Source organism: Capsicum annuum, chromosome 8 (assembly GCF_002878395.1).
Source record: "Capsicum annuum cultivar UCD-10X-F1 chromosome 8, UCD10Xv1.1, whole genome shotgun sequence".
In the NCBI taxonomy this organism is placed as follows: Eukaryota; Viridiplantae; Streptophyta; class Magnoliopsida; order Solanales; family Solanaceae; genus Capsicum; species Capsicum annuum.
The window spans coordinates 33,688,451-33,715,623 of NC_061118.1; the positions used below are offsets into that span (position 1 = coordinate 33,688,451).

Genomic DNA, 27,173 nt, shown 5'->3' on the forward strand with positions numbered 1-27,173 from the left:
AAGTATATGTGTGTAGTATTTGTGTGATGGTTGGTGATTATGTTGTTGAAGTTGATGATATCCAAGAAGGGATCTTTGTAAGTTTGTGGAAACTATGGTGGTGTGCGATGTATAAATATATGAAATGGGTGATTGACTACTTGTAATCTTGATGAATCCACCTATGCCTAAGAAGTGCATGTAAGGTGTTTGTGAAAATACCTAAGAGACTAGAGGTTTTATTTTTATAACATAATAGGTCCAAATTTAATTGATTATGAATATATGATGATTTAAATTGTTAAGCCTTGATTTATATTATTATTCCATTATTTCCTTGTTATGAATTGATAATTGTTATTGGGAATTATATATCCCTACTATTGATTGATATGTCAAATATTTTCTAAATGTGAGTTGGATTGTGAATTGAGAGAAATGTGGATGTTGAAGTTGAAGGATGATGGTGTTGTGGTGCATGAAATTAAGCATTAAACCTATGCCCTAAATGGTGCATGTAAGATGATTGCTAAAATACCTATGTGAAGAAGAATTTAAGTATTTGACACGTTTGTTATCCAAATTATGATTTCATGCCATATCCATATGCTTAACTTATGTCTAACATATGTTTGAAGAAATATTTAAGAGAATAGGAAACTATGCATTGTGGTTCATTAGGTCTTAAAAGATAAATTCATGCTTTGTTCCTATGGATAGTTGATTTTCTTGAATTTGTGGTGCGTTGTGGGTGTATGATGGAATGCCATGATGAATTGTTGAGGTAACTATGATGTTTATGCGTAGTATTTGTTGTGGACCCAAATCATGCTCCCCACGTGTTCGATTGGATGGTTATATGGAGAAATGAGGCCATTTGATTTGCTAAGTGTGAAGTCCTCAATTATGTGTTACGTATGATGGCCTATGGGCATGTTGTGTTTGAGTTATCTGTCTTATGTTACTTTATGCTATTGTGTGCTGGGAGTACGTATGCCCAAAATAGTCTGCTGGTCTAGAGCCGAGTCAGTTTCACGGTAATCTCAATCGAGCGATGAACAATGAACTCCCGGTTAGTTTCAAAACTTGTGGAAAACTCAGTAATCTCGAAAATCATTCTTTATCGAATAATTGAGCCATGAAGCTCTGAAATCTTACATATCAATTCACTCCGTTGCAGACCTCTATACATTTTGTGAGATAGTAAGCTTATCTTAAAAGTAAGTGGCAATTAGAAATACTCCGCCAGAGAACGGAATCAAGAGAACTCTGTCATATTGATAAAGTATCATAATGTGAGAACAGATTCAGTTCAGTTGAGTACAGTTAAGAATCGGTTAAATGTCTTTCAGTTGGGAGTAGGATTCAGCACCGAGCGAGCTAAGGATGGAAACATTCCTGCGAGTAGAGGGTTTGATTCCTGGTAGCAATCCTTATGCTCCAGAACTATGTCGCCAGCGTAGGTTGAGACATCTATCCTGTGATTAGAGGGTTAGATGAGGTGGTTGTCCTGCGAGTAGAGGGTACCACCGTTCTCGTTTGAGGTCCTGATAGTAGAGGGTCCTATGCAGTTGTCTTTACTGGTGGCGCGGTATTGACACCCTTCCAGTTGGGGTACGGGTTGGATCCCATTTGTGGTAAGTGGGGCATGTCGGTTAAATGATCACTCCCACAGATTCAGTAACAGTCTCAGAAAAAAACTCAGTTAATATGCAGAATTTGAGGATGTCAGATACAGGCCTCCAAGTATTGCTATCATTATCATTGAGTAGAGAGACTTCCTGCTAGATAAGGGTTGCTCTCGAACTTATTTACCCATTATCATTGAGTATAGAGACTTCCTGCTAAATGAGGGTTAATCTTAGATTCAGTAGTTCAGTGTTCTAGAGACTTCCTGCTAGATGAGGGTTGATCTCAGATTCAGTTGTTCAGTGTTCTAGAGACTTCCTGCTAGATGAGGGATGATCTCAGATTCAGTTGTTCAGTGTTCCAGAGTTGGTGAATTTGAATATCAAATATCAGTAATATCAGTTATTCGATTTCTCAGTATCTTATTGTCAATATTATTATTTTCGGGTGTCAGCGTTCAAAATGTAACATTCGGTGTCATGATGATTTCAGTTGTACTTTATGCATCCATGTGTGTATTGTTGATCAGACATATTTCAAAATTGGTAACTGCAGAGTTTCTATATATGTTTATTCCAATGAATACATATTATTCAGATTGTTATGTTTATACATAAGCCTTATATTTTACCTAACCCTATCCTTTCATACTCGGTACATTCTTTGTACTGACACATTCGCGCTGTGGTGCTTTCCCCACCATAGGTTCAGAAGAGTGAGATTCAGAGTATATTTAGCTGTCAGATCTTGTAGCAGTGGGTGCAGCAGTGAGCCCTCATCATCCGAGGATATTCTATTTCAGTGTTTTGATGATTTTAGTAGACAGAGTTAGTTGGGGAATTGTCCCTTAAACTCCACAGTTCAGATAGTGTAGAGGCTTTTCAGACAGATGTATTGATATTTAGTTTTCAGTACTATATATTTAGATGTTTGAACCTTATGACCAGATTTAGCCAGTTTCTGCATTTATCATATTATGTTATGCAGTAAACAGATACGGATATTAGTGAAGGGTTAGCTTGTGGTCCCTCGGGGTCACGAGCACCGTGTGACATTTCGGTTCATGGGAATCGGCGCGTTACAAGATTCAACAGAAATCTCAATTTTGAGGCTCACCGCTGAGCACTATTAGTGCCACCGCTATAGGCACCACCGAGCGGTGTAATTGCGGTGACCTACTATTTTGGATAAGCCCGATTTTGAGGCTTACCGCTGAGTTCTATTGGTTCGACCGCTATAGGCACCGCCAAGCGGTATAATTGCGATAGCTTACTGACTCACACGAAAAATGCTATAACTTTTCAGTCGGGTATCGAATTTAGGCGAAATTGGTATCGTTAGAAAACTGATTCAATTATTTACAATTTGGTGGGTCTTGAGATGAAAAATTTCATGTCTATCAAAAGTTATATTCGTTAAAAGTATACCCTTGTAGAATCGAATACCAAACTTTGGAAGAATCAAAGATTCTTAACTCAACTTTGCTATCAGTAAATTCTATGAACATCTGTCACTTCGAGAGAACTTCATAAACTAGGATAAAGATCATGACACATGAATTAAAATATGAATCATGGGATTAGAGTTTACACACGTAGGAGCGACAGTTCGATTTTTGGCTTGAAAATGTGGGGTGTTACAGGATATTAAACAAAAGATCAATTAGAAACTTAAGTTGCCATTAAAGACGAAACTTAAGCTACCTAAGGCTACAGAGTGACACTGATAAGAATGAATTTGGGTGTGAGTATTATACCTTCATCTAGTTTTTAAGAAAAAATTAGAAAAACAAATACAATTGTACCTTCATTGAGGGGTTTGAGGGAAAAAAATAAGAAGAGAGAATTAGATAGACAAATAAAAATACTTAGACCCGTAGATTAGCATTTGGAACACATTTGTACATAATTCCTATTTGCTAGGAGTTCGTTTGGTAGAAGGGATAAGAAAAATAATTTTGGGATAAAGATTGAGATTAATTTTCTCTCAAGTTTGTTATAAGGTATTACTTAATTTCAGAACAATTTCATCCAACCATTTGTACTAAAATGGTGGGATTACGATCCCATGAGGAGGGAAGGTTAAACAAATCTCATGGGATATCCCACCTCATGGGATATCCTTACTTACATATACCAAACGATCCCTAAGTGTGACGCTATTACGATCCAAGCCCAAATCCTGACCGTGATGGACTTTCCAGACTAATGAAAGGTCGGGAGGATCTCTTAGCATATCATTATGAATTATCAATAATTATTTACGAAAGGAAGAGAAGGGGAGCCTTGGAGTAACTGGTAAAGTTGCTATCATGTGATCGGGAGGTCACGGGTTTAAGCCTTGGAAACAACCTCTGGCAGAAATGCAAGGTAAGGCTGTGTATAGGGGTGACAAACGGGCGAATTGGATTGGATTTGGACGGGTTAAATATGGATCTAGCAAAAATGGTTTGGATTGTGATCCGCCCATATAAATATGGGTAAATATGAATTTGGTCAAATATGGATTGGGTAAAAATGGTTTCAACCCACTTTAACTTTTAAGTCAAAAACTTAAAACTTTTATATCATATCAACTTGACTTTTTTTCCATTTCTTTTTTTTTTAGTCTTTCTTTTTAGTTTTTTTTCATCTCTCTTCTACATGTAGCCTCTAGTTTTCTTTTCTTTTTTTCATTTTTTTGTCATTTCTTTTTTTCTCTCTCTCTTCTATCTCTATCCTCTACCATTTGTTGCTCTTTCTTTTTTCTTATTTTTTTCCTTTTCCTTTTTAGTCTCTTTTTTTCTAGTTTTTATTTTTTTGTTTTTACTTCTTTCTCATTTTTTTCTTTTTGGTTGTATTTAATGTTTTATATTTTTTTATTTTCGAAAAACATGATTAAGTCGAGTATAAATTATGGATGATGACTAAAATATCGTAACCACTCAGTATATTTATTTTCACCATCATCTTTTTCCTTTTTCCTTTTCTTCTTTTTCGTTATTTTTTCTTTTTGATTTTTTTTGTATTTTTTTCTTCAATTCTTTCTTTATGCTTTTTTCTCTCTTCTATCTCCAACTTCTACCTCTCTTTGATTTATATTTGTCCAATATTTATAACTCGAGGGCTATGTGGATCCTCAGCCATATATATTTTAGTCTCAAGAAAATACAATTAATTCATATTAGGGCTGTGCAAAAATCGAAACGACCGATAAACTGAACCGATAAAAATGTTATTGGGTTATCGGGTTAATGGTTTTCTATTGATTTTATAAAAAATTTTATTGGGTTATTGGTATTAGGTTATCGGGTTAATGGTTTTCTATTGATTTTATAAAAAATTTTATTGGGTAAATGGTTCGGTATCGGTTTTAGCTTATTGAGTTATTGGTTAAACCGTTAACCCAATAAGGATACACTAAGTTTTTGTTTTATCTTTATTTATGTTATATATATAAATATCTCTCTCTCTCTCTATATATATATATATAGATATAGATATAGATATAGATATAGATATGTGTATGTATATAGATTATATGCACTACTAATTCACAATTCAGTGATTTACAAAGTATTAACATATTCAGGGCAACAAAGGCACAATATAAAGTTCGGCTATTATCGTAATAAAAAACTTGAAGCATTTAAAGCTTCCAACAATTAGGATTCAATTTTTTTCCTAACTAACATTCAGTTCAAGTTTGAAGATTCTTGTAAACTAAAATGCATTGCGTAGGTTTTGGCGGTAATTAAGATTTCATTTTTTTATGTTAGTTGTTGCTATTTCTACTTTATAAGTATTTTCTTATTGGTTAAACCGAAAACCGAACAGTTAAGGACCAAAAACCAATAAACCAAAATCGATAAGAAAATATCTTATTGGTTGGTTATTGGTTTTACATATTTCAAAATCAAAAACCGATAAATCAAACCAATAACACGTAAAATCGAATCGAACCGATCGATGCACACCCCTAATTCATATATATATTTTTTTGTTTTTCATCCGGTGTTCGATGCCTGCATTGGAGCCCCGACTAATCCAAATCGGGCGTTGCAGGGCCCATTAAGATGACAGCGCTCCTAACAGAGTTTACTCCATAACCAGGGTCGTACCCTCGACCTCTGGTTAAGGGTGGAGCAACCCCATCCACTGCACCACAACACATGTTGATTTTAATTCATATACTTATTTGTATATAAATACAAATGGTAATGTTGTGAATGGATCTGAGCAAGCTAAAGAGAACGGATCGGAACGGGCTAAAGAAAACAAAGACTCTACTGGCCCAAGTAGTGCAATTGGGCCTAGCAACGAGACAGATGAGCTACGCAGAAGTGTTAGGCAAAAACAACCCAACAAGAGACTTCTAGGCTATGCTTGGACACGTGGCTAAAGGACAGGTGTCGCTTGAAGATTGGTAACAGTAAAATAGGGGGGTTATTATATATATAGTACTGAAAGAAACGTTAGGATTAGGTTATAGTATTTGCAGTATTCTGTTTCTCTCATCCCACTCTTGTTTGTATCCTCGCACCTCCCCTTCTAGTATGTCCTTTGTCTTTTCTTTGCAAAGTTGTCTGCTTATTATTCATTGTAATTCCTTCCAGCAATTTTAATATATCAATTTGTGTTGTTGAAAGTAGTAAATACTACAGATAAATTGCACATATTGACAACAAAACTATTCAAATACAAATAATAAATTTATTTGACATATATAGTATGATACAAATAAGTTTAAAGTAAAAAAAAATATAAAATGTAATGACAAAAAAAAGATGAGGAAAAGAATATAAAAAATAAGAAATATGACAAAAATGACGAACCAAGAATGAAAAAGGAGGAAACGGAAAAACAAAAAAAATGGATGCAAAGAAAGAAAATTGAAAAAGAAAAAAATGATGAAAAAGAAGAAAGAAAAAAAGTGTAAGAAACGAGTAAAAAATAAGTGAAAAAATGAAAAAGAAAAAAAGTAAATTAAAGAAAAAAAGAAAGAAAAAAATGGTAAATTAAAGGAAAAAAGAAAGAAAAAAAAAAGAGAACTAAATAGAAAATAATAATAATAAAGGAGTGAGACTATGGATTATATTTAATTGATAAGAGATGTTATGAATTATATAGGCTAAATGGGATAATTAAAAGCTTATATTTATTAACCCATGTAGGTCTCAAGCGAATACGAATGATGAAATAAAAATGAGAAAGGGGAAAGCGAAAAAAAAAAAAAAGAATACAAAGAAAAAAAAAACAAAAATAAAAAAATAGATGAAAAAATGAGAAAGAAAAAAAGAAATTGTAAGGAATGAGTAAAAAAATTAAAAAAAAAATTAAAAATAAAAAAAGTAAATTAAAGGAAAAAAGAAAGAAAAAAAGAAACTAGAAAGGAAAAAAAACTGAAACTTTAAGCATAGGTGGGTGATCTTTGTGTTTAAATGGGTACCCATATTTTACCCATTTTGTCCATGTTTGTATGAGCTTTTAAAATGAGTTGAAGTCCATATTTATCCATTTGAAATATGAGTGATCCTATTCACTAAATATGGGTTAAATTGCCTCTTTTCACAAATATGGGCTGAAATTGCCACCCCTAGCTGCGTACAATATACCTTTGTAGTGGGGCCCTTCCCCGGATACCGCGCATAGCGGTAGCTTTAGTGCACTGGGCTGCCCTTTTTTTTATTTACGAAAGGAAGATCGATAAGAGAAAATCTATTTAAATATATAATAAAAAATTAATCAAGTGTTTGGAACAAAACATTTAAAGAACATCTACATAGGTATACGAAGCCTCTAACATAAGAGTGAAAAATCTATATCGAGACATACCATAAGATGAATAATCAAAGTCTAATATAAAGAAAAACCATATACCTTTCGGAAAATGAAGGCCTCATCATCAATTACTTAAGTTGTCCCGAAGAATTCCAATGTTACACAGTATCATTAGAATGTTCCGAATCTGCATAATGAAATGATGTAGCCATCTGAAGATGGTCAATACGTGAAATGTATTGACATGTAGAACAAGTAAATGGATAAAGTATGCTTCATATAAAATAGCCATTAGAGTAAAATCAAAGTATAAATAAATGTATCGGTTGTAACTTCAAAGGCTGAAAACATAAACATTCTGTTCTTTAATTTTGAACTAGATAATATCATTGATTTTTGTTTAAACACCACGGGCTATGGGGGTTCGATCAATGCTCGACCGACTAAGCCCTGATCCATGTTTGTCACATGAATCTAGATTAAATCATTATGGCCAGCACAATCATCTTCACAGAGAAAAATATAAGGTCATTCACTTAAGAATCAAACCATCCCTATGTCGGCAAAATACAAGTTTCGGCTGTTGAGCCATTTGAACTCACATTTCTCGGTTAACCATCTGATTTTCTTTAAGCCCATATTTTAGCATTTTCATATCATCAAGCAACATTAGAAAATATTTCCATTTTTGTTAAGGGCATAGTTTACAGTTGATAGCGTCGTACTAAGACTTGCAAGTTATCTATTTCTTCGTTCATAAGCCATAAGGTGTGTCATCAATTTCTTATGCTCAACATGTGAAAAATAATGTATATAATACTTCTAGAAAATCAATAGGCCAAATCCATCGACAGACCATCAAACTTGTTTCGAAAATTCACTTAGACCCCTCAACTAAGAATTGTATCTATCGAACCCCTAAACTCCTCAAATTTGATCCAATTGAGCATTTTTCGCGTACATGGCACTGCGCGTATTTTTTACCCGAGATAGGCGCGTGTGATGTGATTTTTGTACTAAATCACAAATAGAAAAGTGTCAAGTGGCACTGAGGGCCCAACTTTTTTTTAATAATAGAATAAATAATATTTTTTTAATTAAAAAACTTATATTTAAATTATTTTATTAATTTTAATTATTATAACTTTTTAATTATTTTTACAAAAAAGAAACACCCCCCCCCCCCCTCTTCGTCTTCTTCTTCACACTCACCCCGCCCCCATCGTCTTCTTCACGCCCCTCCCCCCTTCATTGTCTTCTTCACAACACCCCTTCCCCCCGCCCCCGCCCCCCAAAAGTTATCGTCTTCTTCTTATCTTCTTCCTCTCCTTCTTCTTGATCCCACTACAAGTCATCCAAAACGCAAATCAATTTTCCTTCTTTAATTCATCAATTTTCAATTATGAAACTCCTAATCAAGAATCTTCGGACTAGGTTTTTTTTTTTTTTTTTAAAGTTCAGCTTCCTGCTGGAGAAGAGAATTGGGGGGAGGGGAGGGAGGGGACACCATACAAATAGTTTTGAAATGATACTTTACAACTACACCCAAACCCAAAGGTTTTATCCTCAAAACAACACAAGATTTTCCATGGCTTCCACCATGCAAAGCTCCACATTCAAACCCCATTTCATTACACTCACCTTAAACCAACAAAAACCCAACAACAAAAACAAAAAAACTATAACCTTTGACAAGAAAAAATAAGCTACTGTTGACTATGACAAAGGGACACACAAACTAACTTCTAAAAATCAATGGATTTCACAAATCTGATTTGCCTAAACACCAACGTTTACGTGTCGAAAATGATAGGTTTCAGAAAGATTGGGTTGTTTTTGAGGTTGTGGAAAAGATTATGAATATGAATTGTTGGGGAGGGGGTGAGGAAGACGATGGGGTGGGCTTGCGAGGGTGGGGAGGGTAAGTTACTTTTTTTTTTAATATTAAAATAATTTTCTTTTTCTAATTGTTGTGCAGTAATATAGTTAAATAATTTTTGGACCCACAAGATATGTGTCATTATTTAATTGGAATTATAACTTATAATTTTTTAAAAAAAATTCATTTGTCACGTGTTTTTTTTTATTGGTCATTTTGTGCTACGTAACGTGAGTGTAACACACTCTCTATATACATTTTGCTGATTGTGTAAAAATGCCCAATTGGAACAAAATCTGGGGGGGTTAGGGGTATGATACGTACAGGCCTTAGTTTAGGGGTTCAAATGAATTTTCGGAACAAGTTTGAGAGTTTGGCCAAATCAATAAAACCATTTGTGAAATTCATGTATTAATAGGAGCCACAATTCCTCAAGTTTTGTATAAAATAATTTAGTATGGTCAAGTCATTCTGGTTTCATTAAAACATTAAAATACCGTAAAAACTCATCAAGTAGCAGTTTCATTTGACTCAACCAATATATCAAATATTTTAATATGAAAGAAAGTAAAATAGGTTCAACTGTCCTCTTCAAATTCAATTCACCAATTAGTTTGAGCAATTTTCAGAAAATAATATCGTCATAATTTCATGTTTTTCTCATAAACTCAAAACATAATTTGCAACCCTAACTCAATACTTGAAGTATATAAACATACATAATTATTTAAAAATGATAGAGTTGAGAAGAGGTTCCAAAAAGAGTTGCTCAACATACTTTTGATGAATAACTTAAGAAGAAGAATTTACATTTCTGGATACGTATGTAGTTAGGATTTGGTTTCGTCAGCGGCATTCTCCCTAGAAACAATTACAGCGGCATTCTCCCTAGAAACAATTACATTATGAACAATTTGTTCTTGAGAGATATCCTACCATAGCCTTTGAAATTTGATACCTTGAGAGCCGTGAAACTTTAAAGAAAATGAGAGAAACGTCTTTTATTTCGATTTAGGACAAAAATTCAATTATAAACTCTTAGGAAATGGTCTTAGACTTGGGAAATGGAGTTTTAGGATTTGAAAAACCCTTTCTAAGTTCATGAGATTTGGGAGGGGAAGGATTAGAAATTTGAGAATGATTCTCATAGTTTAGGACAATTTTGAGAATTAAAAACGAATCGGGGAAATAATATGGGGTGAAAGGACTAGTTTGCCTTTGATTTAATAACAAAAAGAATGTACTTTACATCAGGGAGGGGCTCCGCGTTGCGTAACCCAACACGGGGGCTTTCTAGTGAGTTCCTACTCATGACCAATTTCGCAGCGTATCGCCCAACGCGCATCTACGATAGTGCCTCACTTAAATGCCAATAATTTTTTGCTTTGGACTCATATTGATGAACGATCAATTGCATTGAAAATAAGACTCAAAGACCTTTAATTTGATATGTAGTGGTCCACCTAACTCATTATATTCTCAGATTAATGATCGTTGGAAGCTGACCCAACTAACAACGTCTACTGAAACTAAATTGATATAAATGTTCTCAACTCATCTTTGAGTTAAGAGATTTCTATGACCTCAATTCATTTCCAAAGATGTTCCTACACTAAAAAGTTATTCTTCAGGCCTATATCTAAATAAAAATCAATGGGTTCAGATCTACACATGTATGAAGGACAGTTCAAATTCTAACTCGAAAGTGTGGGATGTTACAGACGCGCATCATGAGTCTAGTCAAATTTAGCTTAGCTAGGGTGAATTCGACCAAAGTAATCACCTGCACTCGAATAATACTCTGGCATGAACCAAGTTTGGGGCGAACTAGAAGCAGGCTCGGAGAATCTTATTCTACTTCTCCCCAAACTCGGTTCATGAATGGATAGATGATCTTGCTTCGGAGTCGAGTGCTCAGTCGATCATCAATGATCGGGTATAATAAGCCTCATACGTCATCCAATTCCTAGAAATTTGGAATTTACATATGTAATGGATTCAACACGTAGACGATGAAAAGTATGAGCAACTAAATATACGTGAAACACTACTTTAGAGTTTAACTATAAATATACAAAGTTATGAACTCGTAACAAGCAAACAACATATTTTAATTATACTGCCTGATAATTTTGTCGGAGATATTCGAAAAAAATCATTCTTACTCTTTAATTCATTGTTAATTTACTTATTCCATTATATTCCTATGCAAGTTCCTAACATCAAAAAACGATATTGATCATTATAACTTAATTATTTTTAACCTCAAATACAAATCTAATTCTTAATCTAAAATTTTAAAAATCTAATTATTAATCTAAATCTTAAATTTAAGGTTAAACAATTGTTCAAATGAGAAAACATATGGTCTTTCAATGGGAATACTAAAGTTCTATCACAATATTACGAAAGTATAATTCATCAATTGATTATTACTTTCTTTTTCTGATTTCCTCTTCATTAGCACATATACCAACGTTATAAAATAGGGAAACACAGAGGTATATAGCCTTCAAACTTGAGATGCCAACAATCAATTAGACTTCTTAATTAACTTTTTATTAGACACCCAAGTCAGATCACATGGATGATATACACATATTTGCTGAATCTGATGGTTGTTTGTTGTGAGGTATAAGGGATAAGTAGTTCGGGATAAAATAAAGATTATTTTATTTCATATTTGGTTGGAGGTATTAGTTAATATTTGGATAACTTATCTCATCACTTACATCATAGTGATGGCATAAGTTATCCCATATGCATGGTGAGATAAGTTATTCCGGGATAACTATTTACCAACCAAACGACACGGTCCTAAGGTACTAAGTAATACTCCCTCCGTTTCAAAATAGTTGACCCTTTTTTACTTTTCAATTCCTCTAAGAAAGTATTTATTAGGGGTTTATTTTATCAAATTAATCTTATTAATTATGTTTTAAAAATATAAATTTGAGTAAATATATTTTGTTTAGTCATTTAAAGTATTGAAAAAACATGACAAAATAGTTTAGTCATTTAAAGTATTGAAAGAACATAATAAAATACTCTTGATTTCATAAAAAAGCACAACTAAATTGAAAAAAAATTTTAAGAAAGAGGGCAACTAAAGAAACGGAGGGAGTACATAGCTGTTTTAGATCCCATTTCCCAAGACCTCACGAACTCCCTATTTGTTTTTTAATTGAGTAATTATTAATCCCCCTCCATTAGTGCCTAATCATTACATTCTCACTCTCCTTAAACAATGAAAAAAGAAAAACACATGCATACAGATAGGTATGGGTCCCATTTTTTGTTAATCATGATAACTAACTGATTAACACTCTAATGTTTTCAATCTCTTATCAAACAGTATTAAGTTATTTTGGTAACTTCCTTAAAAGTTTGTTCCCAAGAACCAAAAAGAATGAATGTTGAGGAACTGAATTGAAAAAATCAGACCATGAAAATTCATCTGTTTTGCTTGTTAATCACTGGTTTCTTTTTTGTTTCATCCAATGGGGTTGAAGTTTCTACATTGCTAGCACTAAAGTCTAGTCTTGTTGATCCAATGGATCATCTCAAAGATTGGAGTTTGGCAAACAATGGAAGCAGCTCAAATTCTTCTGTTCATTGTAAATGGACTGGTGTCTTGTGCAACTCCAAAGGCTATGTAGAGAGACTTGATTTGTCAAACATGAATCTCAGTGGCAGAGTTTCAGATCAAATTCAAGGGCTGCAAAGTCTAACTTCACTCAATCTTTGCTGCAATGATTTCTCCACATCATTGCCAAAGTCATTAGCCAATCTGACTTGTTTGAAGAGCATCGATGTGAGCCAGAACAACTTTGTTGGCAAGTTCCCTGCTGGTTTTGGAATGGCAAATTCTGGCTTGAGATATGTCAATGCCTCCAGCAATAACTTCGAGGGGCTTCTCCCTGAGGACCTTGGCAATGCTACGTTGCTCGAAATCATGGATTTTGGAGGGAATTTCCTTGAAGGTACAATACCTGCATCTTTCAAGAATCTGCAGAATTTGAAGTTTCTTGGCCTATCTGGGAATAATCTTTCTGGAGAGATCCCTCGCGAGCTTGGTGAATTGAAGGCTGCGGAGACTATAATTCTTGGATACAATCAATTTGAAGGTTCGATTCCCGCTGAGTTTGGTAATATGAGTAACCTTCAGTATCTTGACTTGGCTGTTGGCACTTTAAGTAGCCAAATTCCAGCTGAATTAGGCAAGCTGAAGAACCTGACCACAGTGTACTTGTATCAAAACAGTTTTGAAGGGAAGATTCCAGCTGAAATTGGAAATATCACATCTTTAGTTTACTTAGATCTTTCTGACAACAAAATTTCTGGGGAGATTCCCAATGAGTTAGCAGGTTTGAAGAATTTGCAGCTGCTAAATCTCATGTGCAATAACTTAACTGGTCCTATTCCTACCAAGCTTGGTGAGTTAGAAAATCTTGAGATACTTGAACTATGGAAAAATTCTTTAAATGGTTCTTTGCCAATGAATCTTGGGAGAAAATCTCCCTTGCAGTGGTTAGATGTTTCTTCGAATTCCTTGACAGGTGAGATCCCTACTGGCTTGTGTAATTCTGGCAATCTAACAAAGCTCATTCTCTTTAACAATTCCTTCTCTGGACCAATCCCATTAGGCCTTGCTAATTGCTCTTCACTTGTCCGAGTTAGAATCCAAAATAATCTTCTTTCAGGCATAATACCAATTGGCTTTGGAACACTTGCTATGCTCCAAAGATTGGAATTGGCTAAAAACAATCTGACTGGTGAAATTCCTGCGGATTTCACTCGCTCCACCACTCTTTCTTTTATCGATGTCTCCTCGAACCACCTTGAATCATCTTTGCCTTGTAGTATTTTGTCCATTCCTAGCCTGCAAACCTTCCTAGTCTCCAATAACAATCTTGAAGGCAACATCCCTGACCAATTCCAAGATAGTCCTTTCCTTTCTTTGCTTGACCTTTCGAGCAACCATTTCTCAGGGAAAATTCCTCAGAGTATAGCTTCATGTGAAAAGCTGGTGAATCTTAATCTAAGAAACAACCAATTCAGTGGTGAAATCCCAACTCACATAGCCACATTGCCAACTTTATCGATTCTTGATTTATCAAACAACTCCCTAGTTGGAAAAATACCAATGGACTTTGGTAGCTCTCCAGCTCTAGAGATGCTTAATCTGTCCTACAACAAGCTTGAGGGTCCAGTTCCAAGCAATGGTATACTCATGACCATTAATCCGAATGATCTGATCGGAAATGCTGGTCTTTGTGGTGGCATACTTCCACCGTGTTCTCAAAGTCTCACCATCACTTCAAATGTGAGGAAGACTCATGTCAATCACATAATCGTGGGATTCATTGTTGGAATCTCAGTTACCTTAGCTGTTGGGATCATGGTTCTAGCAGGGAGATGGGACTTGTGCAACAGCTTTTTCAAAGATTGTCGTCATTTCAACAAGAAGAACTTAGAATGGCCTTGGAGGCTTGTAGCATTCCAGAGGCTTAACTTCACAAGTAGTGATATTCTGGCATGCCTAAAGGAGTCAAATGTGATAGGCATTGGTGGCAATGGAATTGTCTACAAGGCTGAGATTCAGAGGCCCTATTCTGTTGTAGCAGTTAAAAAGTTGTGGAGATCCGATGGAGACATTGAAGCAGGAGATGATCTCTTTGCAGAGGTTGATCTTTTAGGGAAGCTTCGTCACAGGAACATCGTTAGGCTATTAGGCTATCTTCACAATGAGACTGATGTCATGATGTTATCCGAATACATGCCTAATGGAAATCTCGGAGCTGCTTTACATGGGAAAATGCTCGTAGATTGGTTGTCGAGATACAATGTTGCCCTTGGTGTTGCTCATGGGCTCGCTTATCTTCACCACGATTGTCATCCGCCAGTCATACATCGCGATGTCAAGTCAAGCAACATTCTACTAGATTCAGATTTTGAGGCAAGAATTGCAGATTTTGGCTTGGCAAGGATGATGCTTCACAAGAATGAGACCGTTTCTATGGTGGCAGGATCCTATGGCTATATAGCACCAGGTTAATTTTATTTTCCTGATGATTCCACTAATTAATGAGAAAATCATTTCGTCTCATTTTCCTTTGATCTCTCTTATATATTTTTGTAGAATATGGATACACATTGAAAGTTGATGAGAAGAGTGATATATACAGCTATGGGGTGGTGCTTTTGGAGCTTCTGACAGGAAAAATGCCGCTAGACCCTTTGTTCGGAGGAGAATCATCTATCGACATTGTAGAATGGGTTAGAAGGAAAGTAAACAACAAGGCATCAGAAGAAGCACTAGATGCTGATGTAGCTGGCCAATGTAAACATGTCCATGAAGAAATGCTTCTTGTCCTCAAGATTGCACTTCTTTGCACCGCCAAGCTTCCCAAAGAACGGCCATCAATGAGAGACATTATAGCCATGCTTGGAGAGGCAAAACCAACAAGGAAAAGTATTTGCCAGAGTTGGGGTTATAGCACTGGCAGTGCTAACAAAGACAAGTTAATCTTTGCACATTCACCAGTTATAGGCCTTCTATAATAAGTACCAAAATTTCCACTTCAGTATCTAGTATATCTTCACTTTCAAGAGTTCAAATGTAAAGAGTTTCTTCTTCCTTTTCCTTCTTTACATTCTGTAATTGATATAAGAGAGGAGGAAATTGTTAAGGTCTTTTCTTCTAAATGTATGAAAGCTGATGTAGCCATGTCCTTGACATTTGTATGAACACAACCATTTTCTTCTAGCATAGTAATAATCTTCCATTTGCCCCTGTAATAATACATCGACGTTTATATTCATATAGGATATGGTTGATTCCATATAATTAAGTATGAAGAGTTAGAAGCTGGTCAGTAATTTATCATCATTGTCACTAAACTTTGTCAAGTTAGCTTCTATGATCTTTATTTGTGGAAATTATAATTTTAATACCTATTTAATGACATGACAGTTCTAATTTTATTTTTTAAAAAATATTATAAGAATTTAAAATCATATTTTATTATTGGGTTCTCGGTCAAATTTATTATTATTATTTTCTTGTTCGTTAATTTATTTTTTTCTTGCTATTCTTCATTAATCAAATTTAATAAGGTGTTGTCTTGATTATGAATATTTTAAATATAATCAAATATTGATTTTAGTTTTGAATTGCCTCTTTTTGCTATTATGAAACAAGCAAGTAGACAGACATAAAGTGAGGAAGTCTATTAGAAAATGTGTGTCCCAGTTGCTATAAATTAAATATCACTTACAAAAAGTTTGCTATATAGTAGTGGGGTGCTACTAGCTAGTTATTAGTCATTTTAATTAACACCAGCTTTGAGAGAGAAATTAGATTAAGACGGAGAAGGAGAAAATGAGAAGAGGGTTGGTGATGCTCACCTTTATGGTACTATGCAGTACCACCTGCTGACTACGGCAGAACAGGTAAGCTCATCATATATATTTACAACTTACTCTTGATTTTGTTTTGAAGTTCCCATTTTCCCCCCATTACTTGACAAGTCTGCATTGTTAAAAGAAAGTTGTAATTGGAATATCGAGTTTTTCTTAAAGTTTTAGTTAAATGTAAATTGAAAGAAAAAATTCTTATTTGCACTAGTTGTTTCTATCAAACCATATGAACTCAGTATGGTTAAGTAACAAATTGAGGTGAGTATATCAATAGTATTCGGAATGTCAACTTGGTGAACCTTGACTATTTCACTACATAATATGAAGTAACTGTTATCCGTCAAGATTATCTTCTTTGTTTTTTTAGAATTTGAACTTCGATTCACTTGTCACTTGGCAATTTTGCCTGGTGAAATGATACTGTAGAAAACATTTCGCACTGATGATCTCTCTCTTTCTATATATATATATATATGTGTATATTATGCATTTATTAATAGGGACGGATTTGCATTATCCGGTGGGAGTTTTCGCTATCGTAGATCTCGTAAATATATTAAAAAATAAAAGATGTCAATAAAATTTTATAGATGAGAACCCATACACAAAATTGAAGGGCTTGATGGCATAGAAGCAGGGGCGGCTCTACCTCTCAAAAAAATAGGCGGCCGCCTTAGGCCCCCAAATTTGAGGGGCCTCATTTTTACGATAATATATTATAAATTTTTTTAAAAAAAAAACTTAAATATTATATATAATAAAATAATTTTTTTATATACCGTAAAGAAAGAATTATTAGAAGAAGTTCATACATAGAATATTATGTCTCAAGAAAGATTAAGTGCATTAATTATATTATTACTTAAAGAAGTATAATAAGAAAAAATCGATTATATAATTTTAAAAGTAGAGTTTATTAAAAAAAAAGTTATTTTTTCTTAAAAATTTAAGGTTTGATTTTAGCCTTAGTCCACGAATATGCATGAGCAGCCCTACATGGAAGGGCCCTTGAATAGCTTATGTTTCCCCATTAACACGTGATCAATCCTTGATATGATTATCTTTTTTATTATTATTACATAGTAGCTTATTTTACTGGCAACCCACTCCTGGATTTTGCCTCAGTTAATATTGATTTAACTATATACTGAATGTGTATAAATTTTTTCTTCAGTGATACTGAAAACCTTGCTATGGACATATAAAGCAGCAAGTTGAAACAGCATTGACGACAACAGTATCTGCACCCAGTGAGAATGATAGTTGCATGAAGTTCCTGCTTTGCGTGAAGAACCCAAGCAGCAGCTGCATTACCGAATGCTGCGACTGATTCAACATCAAGGCTCCTCCACTTACAAAATGTATCTGCTGGCGTATCGCGGAGCGAATGGATAAACAGGCTTTTAAGCTACTATCATTGTCAAGTCTAGCCAAGGTATCACTTAGGATGCTCCATTGTCAAGTCTAGCCAAGGTGGTATTTGGCAAAGTTAAAAAGTACTTTTAAGCATTTGTTTTTAAGTCAAAAAGTGTCCCAAAAGTTAAAAGTCAAAAGTAGGGTAGTACCAACTTATAGCTTTTGGCTTATAAGCTCCTCGTTAAAATTCAATCCAAACACCTCAAATTTCTTACGTATACACCCATTGCCTGCATTATTAGTATTTCCCTTCAAAGCGCTTTTATTTATTTATTTATAAAAGACTTTATGCGGAGAGAATATCATTTCAAATAATATAAGATTCGAGAAGGGCACATAAAATTGATCTATCAAAATATGATTCACTTAATCCATTCAAGTTTAAGCAGACTTTATTGGCTTTACTTAATTTGATCCGTCGATTTTATTCATCAAAAAACTACGCTTATATTACTTTAAATTAATCCGTGAGAATTTTATCACTTTCAAAAAACACCGTTTTATTTAATATATTATATATAATCATAATAGGGGGGGAAATTACTAAGTACTTAAATATTTATAATCGGAAGACTGGAAGAGGTTGGATTATAATCGGCTTTTTAGCTCTATTAACTTTTGAATGGGTCATTTTGACCCGCTCAAATTCGCCCATCATGTCTATAGGGCAACATTAATTGGACTTATTTACTTTATTGTCATTCAAAAATTGTTAAAATTACGATTGAAATCAATATATTCGCTCCGTCTCAAAATATTTATCTCCATCCTTACTGAAATTTATTGTAATATATTTGTTATTTTAAAAATTTAAGACAAAATTAATTATTTTTATTTTCATTTTACCCTTTGTAGCAATTGATCTTGACAATCACCTCAATTATGATACATAATAGAGTAAATATTTAAAGGAAAGAGATTATATCGTACGACATATATAAGAGTAGAATAGTTAGATATGTACCCCATATAATTAATGCTTTCTCTGTTTTTTTTTATTTGTCCAATATACTAAAAATAAAGAGTCAATTTAAAAATTTAGAGATAGTTTAATATTCAAAGGATAATTTAATAAAATTATTATTTTATTTACTGCTCCTTAAATAGTATATCAAATCAATATTAAATAAATAAAAATAAAGAAAGAAAGTAAATTATTGAGGAACATGTAAACAAAAATCAAGAAAATTACAGTTCTATTTTGAAAAGGCGAGTGACCTTTAGATCCCAACATAGGCAATTGTGAATAATCTATACCAACTTGTATTGACGCTAAGAAAAATATGATCCAAAATAGGCAAAGAGTGAATTTTTATGCACGCACGATAGTGTCTTTTCATGTTAATTTACAACTTGAAACCAAGAGATTTATGGTCTTCGAAACTAGATATTAAAGGATCTGAACCCATCTTTACTATTACAAATCCATGTCGATATTTTGGACTTTTAGCAAAGATGTCATCACTTTTTAAAGTTTCTTGCTTAGGCTGGAATTTAATAAGTTAGATAAGGGGCCGGTCAGGCGCTAAATGGGCCGGATTCGTTCAGCCAGCCCAGTCAGTCCTTCCCACACCCCCAAAAGAGACGACGTTGAGGCAATATGATTGTCAATAAAGATGGTAATTCAATCTATATGATTGGAAAATCTAACAGGTTGATATTGACAATGCGTACTAACTGAGAGTGCTTGAACTGATACTAAAATTGAGGATTGAGTTATTAACTAAGGGGTCGTTTGTTAGAGTGTATTGAAAAATTAATGCATGCATTAATTTATTGTGTACTGCTAATATCTTGTTTGATACACTTTTTCATTCTATCTACAACTAATGCAAGCATTAATTATACATTCTATTGTGAATTACTAATACCTTAAAATCCATAGTATTAGCAATGCAATGGATCTAACGTAAGCATTAACATAATTAAAGACACTTGTAGACATTGAAATTTTGTGGACTCTACAAAAAGAGTTCAATTTTGGTTAGAGTTCTCTTGGGGCCTACTTTACCCTAAATCTAGCTTGGTGGCTATTCTACCTAAACCCTAAATTACGCTTATATAATGAGGGCAAAAATCCCTTTAAAGAGGCATCTCCAAGATCTCAAATATCCCACAAATTCATGAGATATTCATAAATCTCGAATATCTCAAAGGTCAAAAGGATCAAAACCCTCTCTTCTTGATTAATCAAATAAATCAAGAAGATCGACAAATCCTCCTTTCATGGAGATGAAATCAAAATATTTCTATGTTCGAGAAATACGTCACTAATGACCCTCGAATTATGGAGAAATTCAAATGTTCCTATGTTCGAGAAATATGCCACTAACGACCCTCGAATTAAGGAGAAAATCAAGAGACGCCACTAACGGCCATCGAATTAAGGAGAAAATCAAGAGAGAAGAATCAAGGGAGAAACGGATTTGTGCCCACATCGTTTATCAATAAAATTATTGTTTCTTCATATTTTTATTTATTGTTGAAATTTATTTTACATGAATCAAATTATGTTGAAAATAAATTGGCACACCTGGTGGGACCAAATCTGCCCTTCATCTCTTCTCTCATAAATCAAATATGCAAATCTGTAGCCGCAGGATCGTAAAGATGGAAACCGTACTTCAACACTCGTCTTTGAGTTTCATCAAGTCTACACCCTGACAAGCCTTGAAGTAAGGGGCATTTGTAGACATTGAAATATTGTGGACTCTACAAAAAGAGTTCAATTTTGTTTAGAGTTCTCTTGGGGCCTACTTTACTCTAAATCTAGCTTGGTGGCTATTCTACCTAAACCCTAAATTACGCTTATATAATGAGGGCAAAAATCCCTTTAAAGAGGCATCTCCAAGATCTCAAATATCCCACAAATTCATGAGATATTAATAAATTTCGAATATCTCAAAGGTCAAAAGGATCAAAACCCTCTCTTCTTGATTAATCAAATAAATCAAGAAGATCGACAAATACTCCTTTCATGGAGATCAAATCCAAATATTCCTATGTTCGAGAAATACGCCACTAACGGCCCTCGAATTATGGAGAAATCCAAATTTTCCTATGTTCGAGAAATACGTCACTAACAACCCTTGAATTAAGGAGAAAATCAAGAGACGCCACTAACGGCCATCGAATTAAGGAGAAAATCAAGAGAGAAGAATCAAGGGAGAAACAGATTTGTACCCACATCGTTTATCAATAAAATTGTTATTTCTTCATATTTTTATTTGTGGTTGAAATTTATTTTTCATAAATCAAATTATGTTGAAAACAACATTATTATCCCTAAGAAAAAAATCCGCATCATTTCCAACATATATATGGAGGATATTTTTGAAAAAAAAAAAAATTAGAAATTATTAAGTTCATGTTATTTTTAATACATCAAACCAAACACAGCATAAGAAAAATACAAGTATAACTAATGCAAGCATAGCTAACATAAGCATAACTAATACAAACATTACTAATACACTATATTTTATATTATTCTTATACACTCTACCAAACTACTCCTTAATGAATTCATACTCCTTACAAATGGTGTATTTAAAGCAGTGTACATTTGATGATTTCGTCTGTATCAGAAGTGGAACGAGACCATTTCTATGAGATTTTGACCTAATCTCGAGAGCTCTCATGAATAACCAGACACGCACATGGCCAAAATTGCGTTGAACAACAAAATCACGATCTAAATGTGATTAATGCAGTCTCTGACTTACAATAAAAATTATTGATTCATAAAAATATTATAATTCACCATTAATTTTGTAAATTAAATTTTATCGATCTAAATTTAATTCATAATCCAAAAGAAATTAAATCTATTACGTTGTGTCCACACAAAACTAACAAGTTAAACTTTTTCTTACTTAAAAATTATTTTAAAATATATGAAGACAATTAGATATTTTAAAATAAATTAATAAATATTTTAAAAATTATTTTGAGGCAATAAATTTGAATGAGACATGTCATTCGGTTTGTCCCAAAGAAAACAATTTGTATCTAATTGATAGACGCGACACAATTGGGACCAAATATTAATTTGTTATATGTACTTGTTCTGAAAGTAACAAAACTCCACCGTTCTCAATTCTTTTTTTTTGTTTCCCAAGTATCCCCGTCCGATATGTTAAGGACTAATTCTTTGCGAATCTGAGTTCCATTTAAGAATTTATCGCTGACCAATTGGTTGTTGCATGCACAAGGCGGGAATCAAACCCTTACACTTACTTAAACGATCTAGTGAACTAACCACTAAGCCAACCAAACTTGGTTCACCGCTCTCAATTCATTGTAAGTAAATAACCACTCCTTTTCTCGGCATTAATGCACTCAACAACTTTGCTTCTGTTCTGCTCCCCAAATTAACTTGTCAAGTTTATAATTAATTTTGTTATTTCTATATTCTCTGATTAATAAGGAAAGATTTAATTAATCATAAATATTTTTTAATTAATTAAGAAAATACTTGTTTAATTCTAAAAAAATATTTTACATTGCTGAAATAGTTTTTTAGAACAGTGCCTAGCACGACTCAAGTATTTTATATATTGCTTAAAATATTATAGGATTAACTTTTAACTATTATTATTATTATTATATTATCTAACAAGTAATTATATTACTTTCAATATTATATAACAAGTAGTTATATTAGTGTTATAATAATATTATATAAATTATATCGTTATGTTTATTATTGAATAAAATAAATTATTGAAGTTCTAATACTGTTTCCCAACATTTGGATGGCAAAAGGATATCACTAACACGATGTAATGTTCAAGAATGAATTTTTTTTCCCTCTTATCCCATTTTAATTTTCAAGTGTCGTCTTTGTCTAAAAAGGAGAAATATTTCAGAATATTGTTGCTTTATCGAGACATAACTATTATTTTTAATTTATTCTTACTCATAGCACACTTTACGATTAATAACAGTAATAGTGAGAAAAATAAGAAATAATTTAATAAATTTTTCCTTTTACTTATGTTTCTGTAATGGACGAGCTAAAACCTTAAACTAACACTTAAATGGGATTATATGAACTGGCAGTGTAATATTTTTGCATTATCAATATATTTTAAGGGGAAATTACTTTATTGGGTCGCACACCAAAATAATCTATATCTATATCTATAATCTATAATCTATATAATATATTAAAAGTGTGAAAATCCTTAGAAAAGTGATCTGAACTTTTTGCCCTTTATTAAAAGTCTTTCTTTAGATAAAATCGTCATTTCACTATTTTCCTCAAATTATTATTATTTAGTTATTATTAATATTAGGACTTTAAAATTAAGTAAAGTCTTTATTTGAGTTAGGAAAGAAATTATAATATTTAATAGTTCTAAATCAATTTAAATCTTACCTTTTATGTAATTTGTAAGTAAATTAAATAAAATAATATTGATTTGAATTAAAAGGACACAAAAAAGGTCCGGACAAAAAAGGGAACAAAGATAAGAAGAAAAAGAAAAAGAAATAACTTATATAAATGGAAAGAGAATTAATTTGAATTGAAAAGAAATAACAAAAAAAACGAGTGGTGGAAAAAGGAAAAAAGAAGGGAACAAAAGAAAATTAAACCTAAAATATAATTAAAGATTTTGTACTTTTAATCGAATTCCTAAATTTATGGTAATATTTTGTTAAAGAAAATTCAACTTGAAAGAAATTATTATATAAAAAAGTTTCTATATAAGGTAAAGTTCATAAAATAGATTTAGAGTCCTAAAAGAAGATTTTTTTTTTTTCAAAAACTAAACTGGCATGACTTTTTTTCAATTTAAAAAGGGTAATGGACTTTTTCAAGAAAAAAAAAGTATTGTTTTATTTAGATTAGAACTATTATTTTTTGTTATAATATATTATTTAGTTATTATTAATATTAGGACTTTAAAATTAAGTAAAGTCCTTATTTGAGTTAGGAAATAAATTATAATATTTAATAGTTCTAAATCAATTTAAATCTTGCCTTTTATATAATTTGTTAATAAATTAAATAAATAAAATAATATTGATTTGAATTAAAAGGACACAAAAAAGGTCCGGATAAAAAAGGGAACAAATATAAGAGGAAAAAGAAATAACTTATATAAATGGAAAGAGAACTAATTTGAATTGAAAAGAAATAACAAAAAAAACGAGTGGTGGAAAAAGGAAAAAAGAAGAAAAAAATAAAATTAAACCTAAAATATAATTAAAGATTTTCTACTTTTAATCGAATTCTTAAATTTATGGCAATATTTTGTTAAAGAAAATTCAAATGGAAAGAAATTATTATATAAAAAGTTTCTATATAAGGTAAAGTTCATAAAATAGATTTAGAGTTCTAGAAGAAGAAGAAAAATTCTTTCAAAAACTAAATTGGCATGGCTTTTTTCCAATTTAAAAAGGGTAATGGACTTTTTCAAGGAAAAAAAAGTATTGTTTTATTTAGGTTAGAACTATTATCTTTTGTTATAATATATTATTTAGTTATTATTAATATTAGGACTTTAAAATTAAGTAAAGTCCTTATTTGAGTTAGAAAAGAAATTGTAATATTTAATAGTTTTATATCAATTTAAATCCTACCTTTTATGTAATTTGTTAATAAATTAAATATATAAAATAATATTGATTTGAATTAAAAGGATACAAAAAAGATCCGAACAAAAAAGGGAACAAAGATAAGAGGAAAAAGAAATAACTTACATAAATGGAAGGAGAACTAATTTGAATTGAAAAGAAACAACAAAAAAACAAACGAGTGGTGGAAAAAGAAAAAAAGAAGGAAAAAAAGAAAATTAAACCTAAAATATAATTAAAGATTTTCTACTTTTAATCGAATTCCTAAATTTATGGCAATATTTTACTAAAGAAAATTCAACTCGAAAGAAATTATTATATAAAAAAATTTCTATATAAGGTAAAGTTCATAAAATAGATCTAGAGTCCTAAAAGAAGAAAACAAATTCTTTCAAAAACTAAACTGGCATGGCTTTTTTTCAATTTAAAAAGGTTAATGGACTTTTTCAAGAAAAAAAAGTATTGTTTTATTTAGGTTGAGACTATTATTTTTTTATTAATTATAATATTTTGATATAGTAGTTCTTATATTTTTTATTTTTTTTTAATTTAGAAGTCCTTTTTTAGATTTATAAATATATTTTATTTGGTTAGTAAAATTTTGTGATCGTAGTTTTGTTACTGGGTAACTTTATATTTTTTTATTTCAAATTTCTATTTATATTACATTTTAATTTTATTGATCATAAATTATAAATCATCCTTTTATGTTTGTAGATAGTTTTGTTATTGAATCTCTAAAATATAACACGTTGGTTTAATTCTCTGGTTTTGAATTTTATTTTTTATTACGTTGATTTTATTGATCAAGAATAACGAAACATCTTTTTTCATGTTTGTATATAGTAACTTTCATTATTGATTCTATAATGTGACTTTGTTGTTTCTAGTTTAAATTTTCTTTTCTATTACATTGGGTTTATTGATCAGGAATATAATAACAAGCGTTCAATATTGAATAACTTTGTGGTTCTGCTCAAATAAGTTTATGATTTTTTGAGTTAATGTTAGGTTTAATTGTATTGTTTTAATATCTTTATTATCATATTATTTTTTTTGTAGTTTACAGGTGGTAGATAAATGTCGGACGACTTTGAAATTTTTATTTTAGGTAAAGATTATGTTTAATTGTATTGTTTTGATATCTCTACTGTGTGAATTCCTTTTTTCGTATAAAGGTTAGGTTTTATTGTATTGTTTTGACATCTCTATTATCGTATTATGTTGATGGAGTTGACAGGTAGTAGATGAATGTCGATCGACTTTGATAAAAAAATTTCAAAGGTTAAGTTTAATTGTATTGTTGTAATATCTCTATCATCGTATTGTTTTATTATAGTTGTCACACCCTTTTTTTGCTCGAGGATCGAGTCGAAGGGTTTTTCCAATTAAAGTGACGGTTTTGAATAGGGATTAATTTATTACAGAGTCGCCACTTGGAATTGAGTTATGGTGTTCCAAGTTACCTTTTTGAATCCCTAGTCAAAAGGAAATGACTCTTATTATGGTCTGCAAAAACAGAAGATCGGTTAAAGAATTTTGTTGATCGAGGGGAAGGTGTGAGGCACCCCTCGAGTCCCGTGATTCTAGCACGGTCGCTTTATTGATTTATACTTAACTAAAACTATTTCGATAAATTGTGTGAAGGCCTAAATTTGCTCATTTTATTATACCGAAAACTTGTCTATTTATTTTATATTAAACAAATTGGTGAAAGTTAATTTTTAGAAAAATATTTATCAAGCTGCATTATTGCATCCTTGAATTATTAAATGTCTCAGAAAGATGCGTACACTGCATTCTTAATTGAGACGAACATTTTAAACATGTCTAAAAATTGTTTAATGTTAAAAAATATTTATTTAGTTTTTGTAAACTCGTAATAATTTATCTATGCGAAACGCTATTCATTCTTAACAATAAACTAAAACAATATTTATTTAAAGCTATCAATTAAATTAATTAATAATTATTATATCTTATTAATGATAATAAATAAATAAAATAATAATAATAGAATATATATATATATATATATATATATATAAAGCCATAAATTCATATTCTTCAGTAAACTAGATTAAAGATTTAGAAAATAGTTCAAAGAAAATATGTTAAGTGTGTAGTGCTTTCTGTATGTGAACGGTGTGAAGCATTCCGGCAAGGAGGTTAGCCGGAGAAGGGCGGCAGCCATGGGCTTCGCCGGAGTTGTTGTTAGCACGCCAATGTCGAGAAAAGGAGAGAGGGAACGGTGGCATGGGGAGGGAAAAAGGGAGGTCGGAGAGGCACAAGGAGGGGAGAGGGATGGCAGCTGGCGATGGTTCCGTCCTGATTGGTGGCTTGAGGGTGGTCGATTTGGTCGGCGTTTTAGCCGTTGGTGATATCGCCGGCGGCGAATTTCTCAGCCGTGATGTCTGGTTCGCCAGTGGGTCGACGGAAATGGCGAAAAAGGTTGGATTCGGTGAGATTTGAAATTTCCTAGTGGATTTTTTATGGTTTTCTGG

General features: G+C 32.3%; 1 protein-coding gene across 1 annotated transcript; it reads left to right on the forward strand.

Moving 5' to 3' along the window:
• Positions 1-12,513: 12,513 nt before the first annotated feature.
• Positions 12,514-16,107, forward strand: LOC107845378 (leucine-rich repeat receptor-like protein kinase PXL1). Its single transcript, XM_016689668.2, has 2 exons — positions 12,514-15,299; positions 15,389-16,107. The coding sequence occupies exons 1-2, from the start codon at positions 12,692-12,694 to the stop codon at positions 15,808-15,810; spliced, it is 3,030 nt and encodes a 1,009-aa protein (XP_016545154.1). The 5' UTR covers positions 12,514-12,691; the 3' UTR covers positions 15,811-16,107.
• The last annotated feature ends 11,066 nt before the right edge of the window (positions 16,108-27,173 follow it).